General features: G+C 35.8%; 3 protein-coding genes across 8 annotated transcripts; 1 reads left to right on the top strand and 2 right to left on the bottom strand.

Moving 5' to 3' along the window:
- Positions 1-1423: 1423 nt before the first annotated feature.
- LOC109192206 lies at positions 1424-5217 on the top strand. Of its 2 annotated transcripts, none has more exons than XM_019342773.1 (9): positions 1424-1922; positions 2409-2690; positions 2796-2898; positions 2999-3078; positions 3158-3235; positions 3743-3834; positions 4137-4248; positions 4559-4684; positions 4773-5217. In XM_019342773.1, exons 1-9 carry the CDS (start codon positions 1602-1604, stop codon positions 4887-4889), a joined length of 1311 nt encoding a protein of 436 aa, XP_019198318.1. In that variant the 5' UTR covers positions 1424-1601; the 3' UTR covers positions 4890-5217. The 2 variants fall into 2 exon arrangements, with proteins under 2 accessions (XP_019198318.1, XP_019198319.1); XM_019342774.1 differs by having other exon boundaries at positions 1425-1922; positions 2475-2690.
- A 695-nt stretch (positions 5218-5912) lies between these two features.
- On the bottom strand, positions 5913-10647 carry LOC109192603 (kelch repeat-containing protein At3g27220-like). Its single transcript, XM_019343308.1, has 7 exons — positions 10175-10647; positions 9773-9961; positions 9066-9295; positions 8342-8512; positions 7131-7236; positions 6653-6859; positions 5913-6307 (listed from the first exon to the last, which is right to left on the bottom strand). The coding sequence occupies exons 1-7, from the start codon at positions 10394-10396 to the stop codon at positions 6143-6145; spliced, it is 1290 nt and encodes a 429-aa protein (XP_019198853.1). The 5' UTR covers positions 10397-10647; the 3' UTR covers positions 5913-6142.
- Positions 10648-11796: 1149 nt separating this feature from the next.
- On the bottom strand, positions 11797-16508 carry LOC109192435 (uncharacterized membrane protein At1g16860). 5 transcript variants are annotated; one of them, XM_019343079.1, is made up of 6 exons: positions 16424-16508; positions 15963-16122; positions 13619-14508; positions 12788-12943; positions 12433-12644; positions 11797-12311 (listed from the first exon to the last, which is right to left on the bottom strand). In XM_019343079.1, the coding sequence occupies exons 3-6, from the start codon at positions 14483-14485 to the stop codon at positions 12119-12121; spliced, it is 1428 nt and encodes a 475-aa protein (XP_019198624.1). In that variant the 5' UTR covers positions 14486-14508; positions 15963-16122; positions 16424-16508; the 3' UTR covers positions 11797-12118. The 5 variants fall into 5 exon arrangements, with proteins under 5 accessions (XP_019198624.1, XP_019198625.1, XP_019198623.1 ...); XM_019343080.1 differs by lacking the exon at positions 16424-16508 and having other exon boundaries at positions 15959-16357; XM_019343078.1 differs by lacking the exon at positions 16424-16508 and having other exon boundaries at positions 15963-16354.
- Between the last annotated feature and the right edge of the window lie 1261 nt (positions 16509-17769).

The raw sequence follows: 17769 nt of genomic DNA, 5'->3' as shown, positions 1-17769 counted from the left end.
CATATAAATATTTAATTAAAATATAATTTATAATTAAATTAATTGTTATATGATACTTTTAATAAAATGATAATTAAAAATAGAAAAAAGATATGATAGATGTAGGTGTATGGTAAGATTGGTAGATATATTAAAAACTAACGGTGTTATAACGGTGTAAGGGTGATTTTGTCCAATGCAAATGAATGTACAACAATTAAAGCAAAATGTATATATTTATTAGCATATAAAAAGGGGACAAAAATCAAGGACATAACTTGTATTGACACTTATTATGTTTTTAGATTATAAAATATTATCAGTATCATAGAGATATACTCGGAGAATATTCTCTATCACATATTATAAAGAAGAAGAAAAATTTCATTTTCCAAAAATTCGAGAAATTCATTTTCAATATAATAAAATTTGTCATCGAACAAACAAAATAAAATATGTTTTTTCTCAATTTCAAAAAAGAAATCTTATAGAAAAATATTTTTTTAGTGAACCAAACATGCGATAAATGTTGGACAAGTTCTTGTCTGTATGAACAACTCAGTTGGTCAAAGTGATGAAATTTGAAAAAAAGGATCAGGAATCGAGTTTCACAAACGGCAGAGCAGGAGCAAAACTCAGTAGGGTTCAATCGTTATGCCATGGAACAATGGTGAACACGGTTCCAACGGTGTTAGTACACCGTTATCTTCTTCTTCTTCTTCTTCTTTTTTTTTTTAAAAAAAAAATTAATTGCGTGACTTTTCTTCTTCATTTTCACATTTCGCGGTTTCACTTTAATTTGAAGTGAGCAATAATTTCGGATATTCATAAATTATGAATTCATGCCTGCACATTCACTTTGGAACCATGCCTACACATTCACTTTGGAACCATGGGATTATGAATTTTCTGTTATGAGATTATGAATTTTCTGTTATGAAATTATGAATCTATGTTACATTCATAATCTCATAACAGAAAATTCATAATTTAATAAATATTTTACTTTTATGCGGTTATGAATTTTCTGTTCATAATCTCATAACAGAAAATTCATAATTTAATAAATATTTTACTTTTATGCGATTATGAATTTTCTGTTATGAGATTATGAATTTACATTACATTCATAATCTCATAACAGAAAATTCATAATTTGATCAAACACGCGTCGTTAACTCCACATCTGCGATTTTTTTTTTTTTTTTTTGCTTAAAAACGACGTTGGACTTATGTTCACCATTCACGGTGAACACGTTTCCAGGGCATAATTTGCGTGTAGGGTTGGAGTGGGGGGCCTTGGGGGTGTTTTTTGGAATTGGGCTGACAATGTTTGGGCTGTACTTTTGTGGGCTCCGTGTGGCCCAAACAGAAATTGTTGCACCATGACAGCGTGACACCACCTTTCTCCAAAAACCTGTACGGCTGTGTCTCTGCAGTGGAATTTGCAAAACTTCGCTTTGCCGCAGCACGAAAAGCTTTCGCCTTTATGATACGCACTATTTATATAATGCTCTTTCCCAATCAACTTTGTATTCCCAGTATCATTCCTATTCTCTCTAATTCCAGACTTTTATACACATACATACTAGATATTATTGTACAGATTGTATAGGGTAGAAATGGCGGCTTCACTCTCTCTCTCTTCCTCCATGGATGCCATTTCCAGCTCCAATTTCGTCCCGAGGTTTGCGGAGACTCATTCGCCCTTCCAATCTCCCAGAACAGTTGGTTTTTGTAATAGCGGGAATCTGAAGTCAAGTTTAAGTATGTCCTGCTCCATCGCCAACTCCTCCGCTTCTAGAATTCCGGCGCTTGCTCGTGAAGGGCTTTCCGCCGCCGGCGGGAGCGACGACGAAAAAGAAGGGGAAGAGAAAAATGATCAACTCGAATCCGAAAGTGGGGTTGGGTTGGTTTCTGAAGGAGCGCTTTCTTCTCCACAGGTAGCCGCATTCATAAATTAATTGAGCTTTAGTTGATTTTGGTTCTTTGTTTGAATCCTCTGATTCTTTTTATGCATCCATTCTTGCTGAAATTTTCTGGGGTGAGTATAAAGATTGCATCTTTGGACATGCTTATCTTACCAACTTAACTCTGGAATTGCTTTTATGAATTGTTTGACAATGAGACTGTTAGATTTTGAAGTATAGGTTATGGGTATTGTTATAAAGTTCTTCAAGTTCTATAAGTGAAGAATTCATGTGTTTTCTCTTCCCTACCTCTTTGTCATTTTAGAGGGGAAATGAAAAGCACACTAAAGTACTTGTTTCATAGTCATGTTTGCTTATTCTTATTAACTAAATGTGAACTTTAGTAATGTATTGTTTAAAACATCCTTACAGGCAGTGAGAAATTATTAGCCACATAAATGGAGGTTTGAAAATCTGATGTTTTTTATACTTCCAATGACATGGTTTTTCATTATATAGTATTTTAGTGGAAATGTCAAATGGCTACTTCAGCTTTGTTGTGATGGACTCTCTCGTATTCTGAAGGGTAATCCTGATGGGAAACAAACAAGTGAATTAAATTTAAATGAAATGCCTAAAGTGAAAGTGATGTTGCCTCCTCAAGTCTCACTCGGAAACACAGCAGGGGGAGGTACGAGAGCCGGGCTTTTCAGAGCTCCAATATCAGGTGGCGTGCAAAGTGCAACCTCGGCTCATGGTCTACACAAACCTGCATTAGCAGTTCGCAATCTTATGGAGCAGGTAAGGTTCTTGGCTTCTTGCTATGAGTATTAGATAGATAGGCAAGAAATGCATAATCTGGGGCAGTTTGATTCTTACTCTCTTCTCTATCTTGCAATTCTGTAGGCCAGGTTTGCTCATTTGTGCACAGTGATGTCCAAAATGCATCATAGACGAGATGGTTATCCATTTGGTTCGCTTGTAGACTTTGCTACTGACCCTATGGGACGTAAGTCACTTGAACTTATGGAACATCGATATTCCAACATAGATGTCTTATTCCAATGCTCTGCAGTTCTCTAACATGGATCTTTAATTTCTTTCTGCAGATCCAATATTTTTATTATCACCATTAGCTATACACACCCGAAATTTGATAGGCGAACCAAGATGTACATTGGTTGTGCAGGTTAGTAGTTTGATATTAAAAGACTTAGAATTTATATGTTATGTGTTGCCCTTGTTGGTTTGATCGTTTGGCATTTCAGGTTCCTGGATGGACTGGCTTGTCAAATGCTAGAGTAACGATATTCGGCGACATCTATCCTCTTCCCGAAGATCAACAGGTGGATGTCTTTATTCTTTATATAGTAATTAAAGTTTTTATACCTGAAATTATTGTCTTCTTCCAGAGTTCCAGATATGATTATGCACTGTGCAGTAGCTTATTTGTTGTTGTAATTATTATGAGTTTATTCTACTTTTGGTCACTTCACTATGATGTTATTTTTGCTTTTGATCAACTTTGATTTTTTCCACTTTTTAGTCTGACTTTGAAAACGTTTACTTTTGGTCCAAAACATCTTTAAATGCCCACAATTTGTAAAAACTTAATTCATTCCGCTGCATTTGAGGGCACTTTGGACAGTTTTAACTAAAAGTGAAACATTTTTTGAAGTTAATGATCAAAAGTGGAATGCCACTATAATCAAATGACCCAGAAGTGGAATAAACTCCGTTTATTCCTATCTTTTTGTAGTATTTCTTCTGATGATTGTGTCACTTATTGTAAGAAAAAAATTCTCATGTGTGGATGTGTGTAAGCTGACAGTTGTCTTTTCCGTCTTTCCTAGGAGTGGGCTCATAAGCAGTACATAGCAAAGCATCAACAAGGTCCTTCACAACAGTGGGCAAACTTTTATTACTTCCGGATGGAAAGTATAAGGTTCGTACATGTTTAAAAGTCACTATTTTTATCCTTGAAAAAGATAGAAAACCGTGGAACCAGAAAATGCTCATACTGAATTTTAGTGCATTGACAAGTATTAGGCTTCCAAAGCTCATCTCTTTTGCTTTGGTAAGATCTTGAACTATTCAATCTCTACAGTTCTCGGGTCAGAGTTTATAATCCTCTTTTCTTTTTGCTAAGTTGCCTATGAAAAGTATTTTAAGCCATATATGCGCTCATGGTTCCCAGTTTTCTTTTTTTACTTTACTTTGAATAACTTACTGTATACTTCTCAACAGTGATATATACTTCATTGGAGGTTTTGGAACTGTTGCTTGGGTTGATGTGAAGGAATACGAGGCCCTTGAGCCCGACAAAATTGCTGTTCATGGGGGTGAACAATACCTCAAGGTATGGTTAATGCCCAAAAGTTTAAAACGATGTACGGAGTAATTGTTCGTGTATATCTATCATTCTCTAGAATCAAGAATATGCCAGTTGTTACGAAAGTGAAGAGAGAGAGTTTCTAATGTGCTGTCGTATATTGTCTCAAACTGTCATAGGAATAGAGAATACAAAGCTCTATAAATAGGTACTAGAAGACTACGAATAGGAAACAAGTTTCCATATACTATACCTTCCTAAATCCCTAAGACTGCCTAATCTATAGGGATTCTATATATCAAATATATATTCTATATTCCATTCTCTATTGTTACAGGAATTGAACGCTGTATTTTCAAAGCCACTTAAAGAGCTTTTGTCCCGAGAAGCCGAGGTGGATGATGTGGCTCTGATATCGATAGACAGTAAGGGGACTGATATCCGTGTCCGCCAAGGAGCACAGGTACATTCTTATGCTCCGCGTTTTTATTGTCTGTTTGTGTGGTCTTAACATTCGCCCGCTAACTTTCCCGAGCTCTGATCTGCTGCAGTTCAACATTCAGAGGATGTCGTTCGAAGCGGACCATTCAGTGGAAACGCTTGAAGAAGCCAAAGAAGCGATGTGGAAATTGATGGATAAAGGCAAAGTTTATCATTTGCAGAAATGAAAATCTGCAGGGGAGCTTGTGACATTAGAAATTATCAAGTAATTGTTATATCCAATCCAATATGGGATAATATAAGAACTAACAAGAATCGGGCCATTAAACTTTGATGGTAATAAATCTGTTTTATTAGTAACAAAACATTCCAAATAATAGTTTCAAGAACAAGAAAGGGATGTATAGTGAGTTTTGGACAATTCTTTCTTGTACATCCTATGGGAATGTAACCCAACTTTATAAATCCTACTATACAAAGTCGATCATCGGTTTATGTTGTTAGACACTAGAGAATCTTAAATCCGTGAATACAGATCATGAAACATTCTTTATCTGGGTATTTGGAAAAATGTAACTCAAAGGAGATTTTTGTTGTTTGCAAGAAATGCTAGATCTATTTACTCCATCAATAATTGAGCCGGATTTGGTGTATTATAGAGGATTTTCTTTTTTCTATTGATTCGTACAGATTGGATTTAAAAAAAAAAATTATTGAATGAGATATTTAAAGTATATCGGGGCTAAATCTAAAAAGAAATCTTTATTAGCTTTGTCTTATGTTATTTTTTGTTATGAGAAAAATGAATATTTTTTTCGAAAGATTAGACAAAAATGAATATAACATCATACATGAATTATTTTTTTGCAGACACATTCTGCAATTATTTCTTCGAGAAATTAAATTGGTGGGAAATCACTAAATGGCCTATAACTAGAACTTCTTGCATGTCAAACTCGAATTTGCTAGGATAAGTATTCACTTTGCATACCAAGCACTTTGTGGTCCAATGGTATCGATTAGTAGTTTGGGTCTCCCCTTCCCTTGTAATAAAAAAAATATTCACTTTGCATTGGGACATTAATTGTAATAGATATATTGAATATCATTTTGGATCAAGATCCACAATGCAAGGTCGACGTCGTCCATAGTATCATTTGATCATACATTCTTGGTTTTTGCATCCAGTAAAATTGACCTGCAATGCAGACATGAACCTAGGATTGATTTAGCATCAAGATAACAAAGTCTACAAGAAGGGGCAGTTTCAATGGTACAAAAAAGCTCACAAAAAATGGACTGATTTAATTTCTTCTTCAAATGGTTAATGTAGGCACAAATAATATTACAAATGAATATACAGCTGTTGTCAATTTCTTTCATCCCCTCCATTCTCTCTCAAATCTGGGGCAATTGTGTTGGTACATGCCATATTTGATCAATGGGGCACAAAATTTAGCAATGAAATATGTGAAAAGGTTCATAACTTCAACTTCGTTCTCCACATCTCTCCAATAACCTTTTTTGGTGCGGGATCATCAGGCCCTCTGTCTCGTTGTCCTGATGTAAAGTATAACCATCCATCCCAGAATCCGACTAGAGTGGTTTTCACACGGTAAGGAAGTTTCCCAACAACCTCCCATTTCTGTAATGGTCACAAATCATTGTTAGAAACGAAACCAAAAAAAAAAAAAAAAAAAACCAAAGGTATTTCATGGCGTTTGAGTTTAACATGTCACTTTTCTGGCTAGATGATGACCATTTGCCTCAGAAAGTGAGACCTTGATCCAATCGGATGACCAAGATCTCTTCGTTTTAAAACGTAACCAATACAGAAAAGACGGGCATGGTCTGCATGGATCGAGTAAAAATAAAATAAAAAATTCAGGAAGGTGACATTCAGACGTCTTTGTAGAATGATTATAGTTATGTTGTTAAACGTAAAATGGTATGAACCCTCTGCAATTCACATAATGGATAAAGAGGAGACCTGTGTATCAAAGTGAAACTTGAACACTTCTCCAACAAGTGTCATCTTTTTGGTTTCTGGGTGCTTATCCGTTGTTCCTCCAACAATAAAAATTGATCTGTTAACTATTGTCCAGGCGAACTCGATATGGGAATCTGGCTTGGGCATTGGAGGCAACACTTTCCACTTCATATCATCATCTAGCATGTAAACATCATCATATACAACCTGTAAAGTCCAATTTACGTGGTCATAAACAATCCCAAGAGCATCAAGCAAACAAATCCTTTCATCTCACGATCGTCCACTAGAAATTTTGAAAGATGTGTGGGGATTGGGAAAGATTGATCCTAAACCAATTTTCTATAACAAAGTTAAGTCATGGTTCAACACTTCAACCGAAGTAGCAGCAGTAGTGAACGAATCCTTGGAATGAAGATGGAAAACATTTACAATTAAGGACTATGCGATCAGACTATTAATGTACTGGTGAGATTACCTCATTTCGACGGGAGCATTTGAAAATGGGTGATCCTGGTTTGGCCATAAAATCACCTTCTTGACCACCAATAACATAAAGTCGATCATCAAACACAACACAAGCCCTGCATGACAGACAGCCTCTCAGTAAGCAGCAAGATAGTATAGGATACTATGCCATTTACAAAAAATTACTCTGTATTTCGTCAGATGATGAAGTCAAACATAGATGTCTTCTAGGCTTCTGGGGCTTAAAAATATTGCCTTGGTAGCAGATTGTCTGCAATAATCATGGTTGAAAAAATTGCTAGGCGCTCGTGTATTTTTTTTATTATTTAAAAATTTGTTTAATTTTTTTTTATTTTTTTAAGTGATAATTATAAACTATTTAATACGGAGTACTTTAATGGTTAATACTAAAATATTAAATATTAACCTTAAAAACATCTCAGGTTTGAATGATTTAGAGTTATTTCGCTCAAAACGATGTCGTTTTGAGTGAAATAACCCATTTAAAAAACAAACAAAAAAAAAAAAACAAAAACAAAAACAAAAACAAAAAGGAACAATAGCTAATCGCCTGACTAGGCAGCCTAGTCGGTGGCTAGGCGGTCGACGCCTAGGTGGCTTAGGCGGTGCCTAGGCGGCCTAGTCGGCCACCTAGACCACCGATTATGGTGATACTCTAGGTGGCTGGCCGGCGCCTAAGCGCGATTTTTGCAACACTGGCAATAATATAAGAAATGCCAAACAAAATAACAAATAATCCCTGAACATTGTCACTTTTCTGGACAATATTAAGAGTGGAGTCATTCTTGCAGTTTACGTCCTTACAAGATCTAAATGCAGTAACTACTTCATAAAGTTCGAAAGACCAAAGACTAACTTTGGTACAAAAGAAATTGCCTAACCTTGTGTAGTGTGTGAAGGCACTTAATTAAAATCACTATCAACTGCCCACTGTACTGGAAATTACTCCGGGAAAATCTTCCTATTAGTTTTCATGCATTTGACTGTATGTAGATCCAGATTATATCTCTACACCCTCCGTTTGCCCCTCCAGACGAGGTTTTTGAGGGCAGGCAAGAGACCATCCTTGAGGATAAAAATCTCTTAAGAAATTTAAATCTTGGAAGTGAAAAGATTGATTACAAAACATCTCAATAGCAAATCCACTAGAGAAATACATGAACTTTAGAGTCACTCCTAATATGAGAAAGTTAAAAATACCTATGGGGCCCACCACGAGGAATGGGAATCTCAGACCTCCACTCTGTTTCTAAAACTTTTCCATCTTTAACTGCAATACTCCAATGCTCTAATCCTGGAGTATATCGGTTTTCTTTACTCCCACCCATGACGTGAAGCCTGCCTCTCCAAAGTGTTGTTGCAGGTGCATACCTGCAATTCATTTCTTAATAATCTTCATATTCATATAGAATCTAAATGTCTCATGTACCCAAAAATTTTAAAAAATAATAATAATAATACAAAATTAAAAATGAATCAGGTAATCAGAAATATCTAGTTTTAGACCATACTTTGAAACTACTACATTTACAAGTGAGCCCACACTGTACCGTACCATATTTTATATTTAATATACTAAAGGACCTTGGAACATCAAACTTTTATGTTTTAAAAACACAAAAATCAAAAGATCTTAGAGCATGAACAACATAGCAAATGACTGCTATGAAATTCCTTCATTTCATTTGCAAGCTTTCAAGAGAGAATCAACTTAGAATGGAAGACAAAATATCCCAAAAATTTCACACCAGAAATTGTAGTAGTCTAGTAGAGCTGTCGGTAGAGGAGTAATAGAATTTATAAGAGGTGTTACCTTATTCAACAGAGGAAGACAATATTCATGATACATACATCTCTTTGCAATTAATTTAAATATATGTAATTTGAATTCTTACATGTAACAATTTGATAGAAATCTTCTTACCTCGGGACTGGCAGAGGAGGCATGTCTTTCCATTGCTTTGTCTTGGTGTCCAGCACAAACGTGTGTGCTGTAGGGCCTCTACACTGGGGACCATATTGTCCAGTGACAACATAAATATATCTCCCATCTGTTACCATACCCAAATGTGAATGGGCCATTTCTTTGGGCATATCAAACCTCCCTCCCCACGTGTTATCTGTGAAGTTGTATATATCAACATGAGAATGAACCTGTTACATGAAAGAATTCACTGAGGCCATCACCTTTTTTCCCGAGACTGAGTTCAAGAATGCAATAATAGATCAATTTTGGAAAGTCGCTTTGTAAGTTGTAACACACCGTAATTAATTAGAACTAGTAAAAAAATGCCTGCATTTGATATTTCTGATGTGTTCTCATGACAAACCAAACTCTGATTACCAGAAGTTTGCCACCCTAAAGCAGCTAAAAACACACGGGCATAGAATCCTACATTTGGCATGTCATCGTATTTCAATTTCGAAATTCTATGTAAAGATTAATAAATTCAATAGTGTCCAAGTCAGGCAGGTTTAGTAATTGTTTGTAGATTAAAGATGGATTACAAAAGGCAACTATCATCTCAACTTCTCCAAACAATAACACTAAACGAAGATAAGCAAAACCAACAAGGCTAAGCATATGATCAGCTGCAAGAAAACAGAAAAATAAGCAGTTGGTATCCTCACAGAATCAATGGTTCCATATCCAGCAAAGACAAAAAGAAGGTTCTTGATTTGTATGGCTGCACCATCAAGACGAGGCACGGGTGCAAAAGCCATCTTCTCCCACTTTAACTCGGGAGCTGGCAAATCTGCAAAGGTAGCAGACAATTTCCTCTCTTTAGTGCCATCTTTTTTACCCTCCTTGGCTGAATCCTGTCAATGAAGAATGCCAATTTTGAGCCACCAGATCCAGAAGCATCACAACAATTAGAATTTCAAGTGATAAACCATCAAATATGCAGCAAAATACAAGCTTATCTAAAAGGAATGAGCATGAAAAATGAGCAAAATGCACATATTCATCTGAATAACTAATAAAAACAAACAAAATGGGAACAAAAGAAATGATTTGTCTGAATAAGAAACCTTAGGGTTAGGGAGGTTGTTGGTCTGATTTGGGAAGATGACATTACTGGATTCCGGAACAGCCCAATCACGGAAGGCGGCGGAGGAAGGGGAAGAAGTAGAGGAAGCCCACAGCAGATCTACCACGAGAGCCGCCCCCAACAGCCCTACGCACACAAACACCAACTTAGTTGTTCTGGGTTTTCCGGCAGCTGCTCCGCCTGCTCTGCCGCCCAATCTCATCTCATCAGCTGCTCGCCCTCGCCTCTACTGATTATTTACCCAGCTACGATAATCTTAGATGTAAATGTGAGTATTGAACATAAATTCCTCCAAAAGTTTCTGCTTCTTGTCTTTCCTTCAAAATTCTTTGAGCGCGTATGAAATCACAACTGCATAACAAAATAACACAGAAGAGTTGTTCTTCACTTCTACTTGGGATGGGAGTTGATAGGCAATCATTCAAGGACAAGATTATGTATGTGCACACTATATTTTACGCCTAAAATCTACCCTTTTTAATGTAATCATACAATTTTTTAAAACATTTAATTCTATTTGATTATTTTTTCTTCAATCACACAAATATAATTTTGACTCAAAGTAAGAGTGTCTTACTAGTCTGCTTGATTTGATCAACTATTGATGACTTAGGTTGTTTAACTTAGTGAATTTACCTCGTGCACACCATTAAATCTTATTATTAATTTGGTAACCACAATATTAAGGTTAAAGTACCTACGAGATCCCTGTACTATAGCGTTTTGTTCAATTTAGTCCTTATACTTTTATTTTGTTCAATTTAGTCCTTGTACTTTTAAAAATGGTGCAATTAAGGACAATAGTTAGCAATGTTAATATTATTGTTAACTTAGGTTACGTGACGCTGATGATATTTATATTCCTACTCATATATTACTTTATAAATATTTTAAAAAATTTATTTTTACCACCAATATATTAAATTAGTATGTCCAAAATAAATAATTACGACCATGTTCGTAATGAGATTTGAACAATTGTCCTTAGTTTTATCACTTTTTAAAGTAGAGGGACTAAATTAAACAGAATAAATGTACAAGGACTAAATTGAACAAAACAATATAGTACAGGGACTTCATAGGTACTTTAACTCAATATTTCACTCTTGGGACCGATTTTTTATATTTCACTCTTGAGACGATTTTTTATTTTTTATTTGAATGCTACTGACTCTATTACAATGTAGTATCTGTTCATAACTACTTACTCAACCTACTGAAGCACAAAGAGTCGCCTCAACTGAGGCTCGAACTCACAATCTTTCATATGAAAGTCCAATCCTAATATCATCTGTGTACAAGATGCTTGGCCTTGGAACTTAATTTACCCGGTGCACATTTAATTTACCCGGTGCACATTTAATTTACCTCGGATTCGGAGGGATTGGATATCCATATCCTATTTGTTAATCTGATCGGATTTCAAATTTATTTTTTTGTTACCCGCCTCTTCAATATTTGCATGCTAAATCTATTCGGATATTTAACTTCAGATTACGAATATGCTATATCATAACTCTTTCATATTAATTGACACTCATAAAATTGAGTGATCTGATGTGAATTTGATGCATTAGTCCAAAATAATTGAAAGTTTGACACTAAACACCAAAAGATTTTCTCATATGATACAAAAAGAACCAACATGATCACAGTCTGCTCAAACATGTAACACATTTGCATTCCCAAGCATTTTTAATCACTCTCCATTACAAAATCCTTCCCCCAAAAAACCAAAAACAAAAACCAAGAACAAAAAAACCTACTAACTATACAGAAAATTAGATATCAACTATATAAACGCATCATGACTTCCACTGTCACCACCACCACCACCACCACCACCACCATCTATACCACAACCGACCAAACTATTTTTAGCATGAACTCCAGAAAATTTTACGATGCACATGCTATCTGTCTGTCAAACCGGAATGACATCTGTTCTTGATGCATCTTCATATCTCAACACGATGCCCTCAAGGCTAGCGGGGAAAATGCATTTCATCCACTGGCATCCCGTCGTGAATGGTTCGGGAGGAGGGACAATCATAAGGACGTTCTCGTTCCTTTGTACCACTCCCATTACACTCACCGTGCTTCCTTCTTTGATGTACCTGCCGAAAGGGCAATAAAGAACAATTGGGAAACAGCCATAAGGAATAGAAACGGCAAATTCCACTGCAAACTATATTCTAAACTTCTCTTATTCAAAGAAGAAGAGGAAAAAAACTATACCCTTCCTTCAATCGCATTACACGATCATCACTCGAGAGATTCCTCTCCCCCAACCACCTAGTAAATTCCGGAGATGAGTCCTTATTCGAAGGATTGACATCAACAACCACAGACTCCTCCACATAAGCAGTGGTTTTTGCCCCACTGCCGGTCTTAACCAACGCCCTCAATCCAGACTGGAAATCAGAGATGTAGAAATCGACCACATGCTTCTGGAAAAATATATATGGACAAAAAATCTTTAGCTCTCAAGTCTCCGAACAATGAAAGAGTTAATATCTTTTTTTTTTTTATAATAATATAGCAGGCTGCTCGAGATTTAAATATATTAGCTGAGAGTTATGTAGCAACTCACTTCTGATGATCTAATCCCCCATGTAAAGCGACGATGTGTAGGATTTGCAGGTTTTGAATCCCAACCTCGATACTCGTATAAACTCGTAGATGTATACACACACCTAGGAACCTTCTGGAAAGATGATTCGAGAGGCACATTTCCGCAAGTTACCACCTTTACAAATATAACAAGCCACAACTTTAAAATGGACATTAACTAAGAAAATTCAAACAAGCTGCTGGAAAAGTACAACTTGTAAAAAAAAAAAAAAAGTAAAATAAATTAAAAGAGACGTTTAAGTATGTCACTTTAACTAAATCTTAAAATATTCATACTACCAATTTTATCACAAAAGTGGAAGGAAATGGGTCCACGAGCCACCTTTCAAAAGACAATGCACCATGACTGAGTCATCGTACTGCACACTTATACGCTCCAATTAAGGCAACAATTAGAAAATACATTCCATGGTCTATATATACACCTAAGATTTGGGACGAGCCGACATAGTGTCACATGATGCAGATTTCCACACTAGGCAATCAAATATAAAATATATTTGTTTTGTTATAATCTAAGATTGGGTCAGGGTTACTCAATTGGACTATAATGCAAATAGGTCAAACCACACTAAAAGACTGAATCCAATCAATTAGCTAGTCTAACCCATGGCCTTATAAACCCATATGTTCTCTCTTATTTTTTCAATGTGGGACTCTTAAAATGCTTCATAGTGCAGATCTCCATTATCATTTACAAATTTTCTCCACCTTAGTTTGGGACACAAAAGCTAACATAGTGCCACTCAACTAATTGAATTTCTCATTATTGTGTGGCGAAAGCACTTACCCCAGAAACCTTGACATATTGCCCATTTCTTGCAGTTCTTAATTCAGCATCTGGATATTGAGCAATGAAACCGATGATAGCTCTTTTTCCCCACCAAGAGTTCCATATGAATAGAGCTGCAACAATAGCAAATAGAACAATAACCACGATTAAGAGTATAGGATTCTGCACAGCTCCAAGAATAAACCCTCCGGCAATGAAGCCCATGAGAAATAGCAAAATCATTGCCCACAATATAGGTTTAGGGAAGTTCTTTCTGAAGGAGAACTCGTCATGTTGGGTAAGAGTTGTCACAGCTTGGTTGTTGGCAATAGAAGGACCATGCATTTTCATAGAGCCCATCGAATCCAATGGACCAGAGACCTTTCTCGGTGCCCCAGAAGAATTTAGTGGGCCCGAAGAGATGGGACCAGAAGTGATCAGACCAGTTGCTGGGAGAACTGGCGGTTGAGGACCTGAGTTTTGGCGTCCAGTTGCTCCACCAGATTGAGGTCCCGACACCTTTTTCATAGGCTCCCCGTGCTTATTAAGAGGCCCGGAATTGGATTTCTTCATTGAAGCCGAACCAGTCACCATTGTGGAAGAAAAAGGACCCGAGGAGTAACTGGCCCTGGCAGCAGCGTTAGGATTGATAGGCCCTGAATGAGTTCTGGAAGGAGCATTAGAAATGGGCCCAGATTTTCTCGACTTAGACCCATCCATAGGAATGTCAAACATTTTTCCAAGTTCTCCAGACTTCTTGATGTCACCACCAGTATAGGGCATGGCCACCGAACTCATTGTTGGGGGTCTTTCTTTTGGCTGTTCAGGCCGACCCGACACATAGAGCCCATTGCTGAGCTGGTGAGATGGGAATCTAGAACCCATCAAGCTACCTTATGAAGCAAACCCTGCGAGTATAAACAAAATATATCTTATGGGCCTCAAATCTTGGACATTAATTGAAAGACTTTTACTATGAACTACAGGTCAAACGCTCTGAGATCAGATAAATTTCTTCCGGAGCATAAAAATATATGGAAGAGAATACACACCAATAAAGGCCCATTCACGAATCCACATGAGTCAAAAATTCACTAACTTACAAAGTGAGAAACAGAAACTTGAGATCATAGGCATAATATCAGGATCTCATTATCCTCGAATGGGAAAGAAAAATACTCCGTACAAGTTAAGATTCATAATAGCAAACTTTGATATGAAAACTAGGAAGAGTAGGAGAAGAGAACAACTACCAACTTTAATTAATAAGGCAAGCATTACCAGCCAAGTGAATTGTCTACCTAACTTGCAGATACAACACCTAATTGCAAAATAAATATGAAATGTACTATTCACAAAACAAACAAAAAAAAATTGCACAAGATCTTAAAAGGAAAAGGCAAATAATTCAAATAATCCTTGTCCAACAACATAATCTTTTACATTGTTAATAAAGAAAATCTTCAAACAATATCAAGGCAGGAAACAAACTCAACAAGCCATGTGGAGTTTTTTTTTTTTTTTTTTTTAATATCCTTCAAGCAAGAAAAAAATGGATAAAGAAACCCCAATATAACCAAGTAAAGCCAGATCATTGCTAAACTAGTGTAAGCCAGAGGATGAGAGAAGGATTGTATTGTCACCATTCACGATAAGGCTGACAAAGTTGATACTAAGCATCCAGAAAGAAGCCCAAATAAAAAATCCACCTTAACTTTGAACCAGTAAACAGGGAAAGTAAAATAAAAGTGAGAGACTGTAAATGGAAAGCTCCTAAAGTTCTCCAAATCTTTCAATGAATGTTAACCAGATGAAGGATTTTAGATGATGATTACACTCTCATTTATCCACATCATATAGAAGGCACTCCAAACGACACCTAATGTATGATCACATAAACTTAGTAAGGTGGCTTTTAGAATCCTTGGATCTTTGCACTAAGATCTGAAACAAATAATCAATTCATAAACTCTGCACCAAATCTGGGGTTTAAAATCCAAATGGAGCTCAAATGATTTGAAATCAGAAGATCAGAACAGCCAAATAATTAAAAACAACCCAAGTTTTCTGAGAAAGAGAACTCGAAACCAACAGAAGTTACATCCCCATCACACTCCTTGGAAATGCCCAAGATTCAATTTTTCCATTAAGGGTAACCGAAGAAAAGTCCATTCCTTAAGCTCCTTCCGGGTACTTACCAAAAAGACCTCACTCCTTTAAGCACATTCTATCCCAAATGGAGCCACCAGGAGCAATTCCCATTTCACAATTCTTATCCCAAACAACTAACAACAATGTAGAAATGTCACAAAGAAAACTATGCAGAAGGAAAAAGGCAAAGATCTGGGTTATTTGTACACACCTGAGAAAGATGCAGATCAAAAAATCTGAAGAGAGTAGAAGGCACCTTTTTGAAAATGTTACTTGTCAGGGGCTCCGTTTGTTCGTACTAGTAGCTAATGCGATCCCATCAACATCTCTCTTTCTTTCTCTCTCTATGAATCTTCAGAAACCCGCAACAACTGGTGGGTTGTCTCGTCCGGCAATAACCACCAGCCCAGATAATAAACCAACAAGCAAAGGAAAAATCATTATTAGGGTTTATATACAAAGAATCACTCCGATATTTTGTATATTATATAATAATACATAGTATATCATAACCCAGTAAATTTGTAGTGAGATGAAATTGAGAAAGTGACGGTGAGTGATAGCGAGAGATAGAGAGAAAGAAAGTGACAGATTACTGTCTGAGTGAAGAATATGATACGGAGAGAGTAATTAAGAAAAACAAAAGAAACTGTGAAAAGCCAAAAAACCTACGGCGTAGTACAATCTTCAGCTCCTCCTGCGATGGGGTTTTTGTTACTTTTACATTCGCTGCTGTTTAGCCTGTTGTTACTATTTGATATTGAAGTTTGAGCCTTTTGGTAGTTTGGATGCCCTAATCAAAGCAACAAGCCAACAAGATGCTATTTAAACTATCTTTTACTAAATATATATTTGATTTATTCAATGAAAAAAAAAACATAAAATGTATTTATCAATTGTGATAAATTAGTCAATTTGTTAACAAGTTAATTATTATTTTTTATTCAGTAAGGCATTATTTGGGAGAAGTGACAATGTTCGAATCTTAGTGGCGGCATTGTGAAAATTATGTTTAAAGTGGGCAGATCTCTTGCGCGCATCGACATTTGGTCATGTCTGTTGAGTCATTGAGTCACGGTGATTTACATTATTTTAAATATTCTGTCGAACCGGGGTATGTGGGACACTTGGGTTGAAGATTCATCGTTTAAGGAGAAAGAGTTAATTATATAAAGTCATGCTAGATGTCTAGATGATAAAAGTTTAGGTCTGTATATTATCTCTCATGGTATTCATACTGTAGTAAATTTTATTTTCGAATATACTAAATAATCAAATGTTTGACATCAAGAAGTATATATATTATGATGCAATATTAAACATACAATATCATTAGTATACTAGATAATCAAACGTTCGCTACTACATTAAAAGCTAACTTTATTTCTTATTATTTGTTTAATAGATAACGTCACAGTTATAATGTCCATTAATAACACAATGTCTGACCTTTAAATCTCCATCTAATATATAATACGGAGTATAAGTTTAATAAAAGTGTAATTTATACTTTTATTATACTTGATTGAGTTCTCACCTCCTTATGAGATATATTTTTTGTTCCTTACAATGACACTACTACTTAGGCCATTTACAATATTGCTTCTTGTACATGGGAGTTTTTTTCTCCACATCATCAACAACATATTCATCTATTTGATCTTCATATTATCATCACTAAAAAAAAAAAAAAAAAAAAAAAAACCTACAAATGCAGCTGCACTTAGCAAATGGTAGATTCAATTCCATTTTTCATGTTAGCATGCTGTTTTTATAGCGCCTAGTTCTCTGGTGCATGTGAATCGCCTAATTTTCTTCCTTTATATAAAAAAAAAAAAATGGAGTTGTTGTAGAGTATATATGTACTTTGCATCAAATTTCCTTCTCAGTCTACATCACTTGTTTAATTTTACATCTTTTTGCTTGAATGGATAAATTTTTTCTTCTCTTTTAAGAGCAACCACAATAGTAAGGTTTCTTGGGGTTTTGAGTGGATAAAAAACACAATGAACTCTATT

This window comes from Ipomoea nil, unplaced genomic scaffold (assembly GCF_001879475.1).
Source record: "Ipomoea nil cultivar Tokyo-kokei standard unplaced genomic scaffold, Asagao_1.1 scaffold1770, whole genome shotgun sequence".
Taxonomy (NCBI): domain Eukaryota; kingdom Viridiplantae; phylum Streptophyta; class Magnoliopsida; order Solanales; family Convolvulaceae; genus Ipomoea; species Ipomoea nil.
The sequence above is the reverse complement of the archived record's forward strand: the minus strand, read 5'-3'. Positions and strand labels throughout refer to the sequence as shown.

Excerpts from the sequence above, each read along its gene's own strand:
- LOC109192603 (XM_019343308.1), bottom strand. The coding sequence starts at position 10,396 with ATGAGATTGGGCGGCAGAGCAGGCGGAGCAGCTGCCGGAAAACCCAGA. Across the intron at positions 9,962-10,174 it reads ACAACCTCCCTAACCCTAAG|GATTCAGCCAAGGAGGGTAA; the intron begins GTTTCTTATTCA and ends CTTCATTGACAG. Across the intron at positions 7,237-8,341 it reads CCTCGTGGTGGGCCCCATAG|GGCTTGTGTTGTGTTTGATG; the intron begins GTATTTTTAACT and ends TCTGTCATGCAG.
- LOC109192206 (XM_019342773.1), top strand. The coding sequence starts at position 1,602 with ATGGCGGCTTCACTCTCTCTCTCTTCCTCCATGGATGCCATTTCCAGC. Across the intron at positions 2,691-2,795 it reads TTCGCAATCTTATGGAGCAG|GCCAGGTTTGCTCATTTGTG; the intron begins GTAAGGTTCTTG and ends GCAATTCTGTAG. Across the intron at positions 3,079-3,157 it reads GATGTACATTGGTTGTGCAG|GTTCCTGGATGGACTGGCTT; the intron begins GTTAGTAGTTTG and ends TTGGCATTTCAG.
- LOC109192435 (XM_019343079.1), bottom strand. The coding sequence starts at position 14,485 with ATGGGTTCTAGATTCCCATCTCACCAGCTCAGCAATGGGCTCTATGTG. Across the intron at positions 12,944-13,618 it reads AATATGTCAAGGTTTCTGGG|GTGGTAACTTGCGGAAATGT; the intron begins GTAAGTGCTTTC and ends ATATTTGTAAAG. Across the intron at positions 12,645-12,787 it reads GGGGGATTAGATCATCAGAA|AAGCATGTGGTCGATTTCTA; the intron begins GTGAGTTGCTAC and ends ATATTTTTCCAG.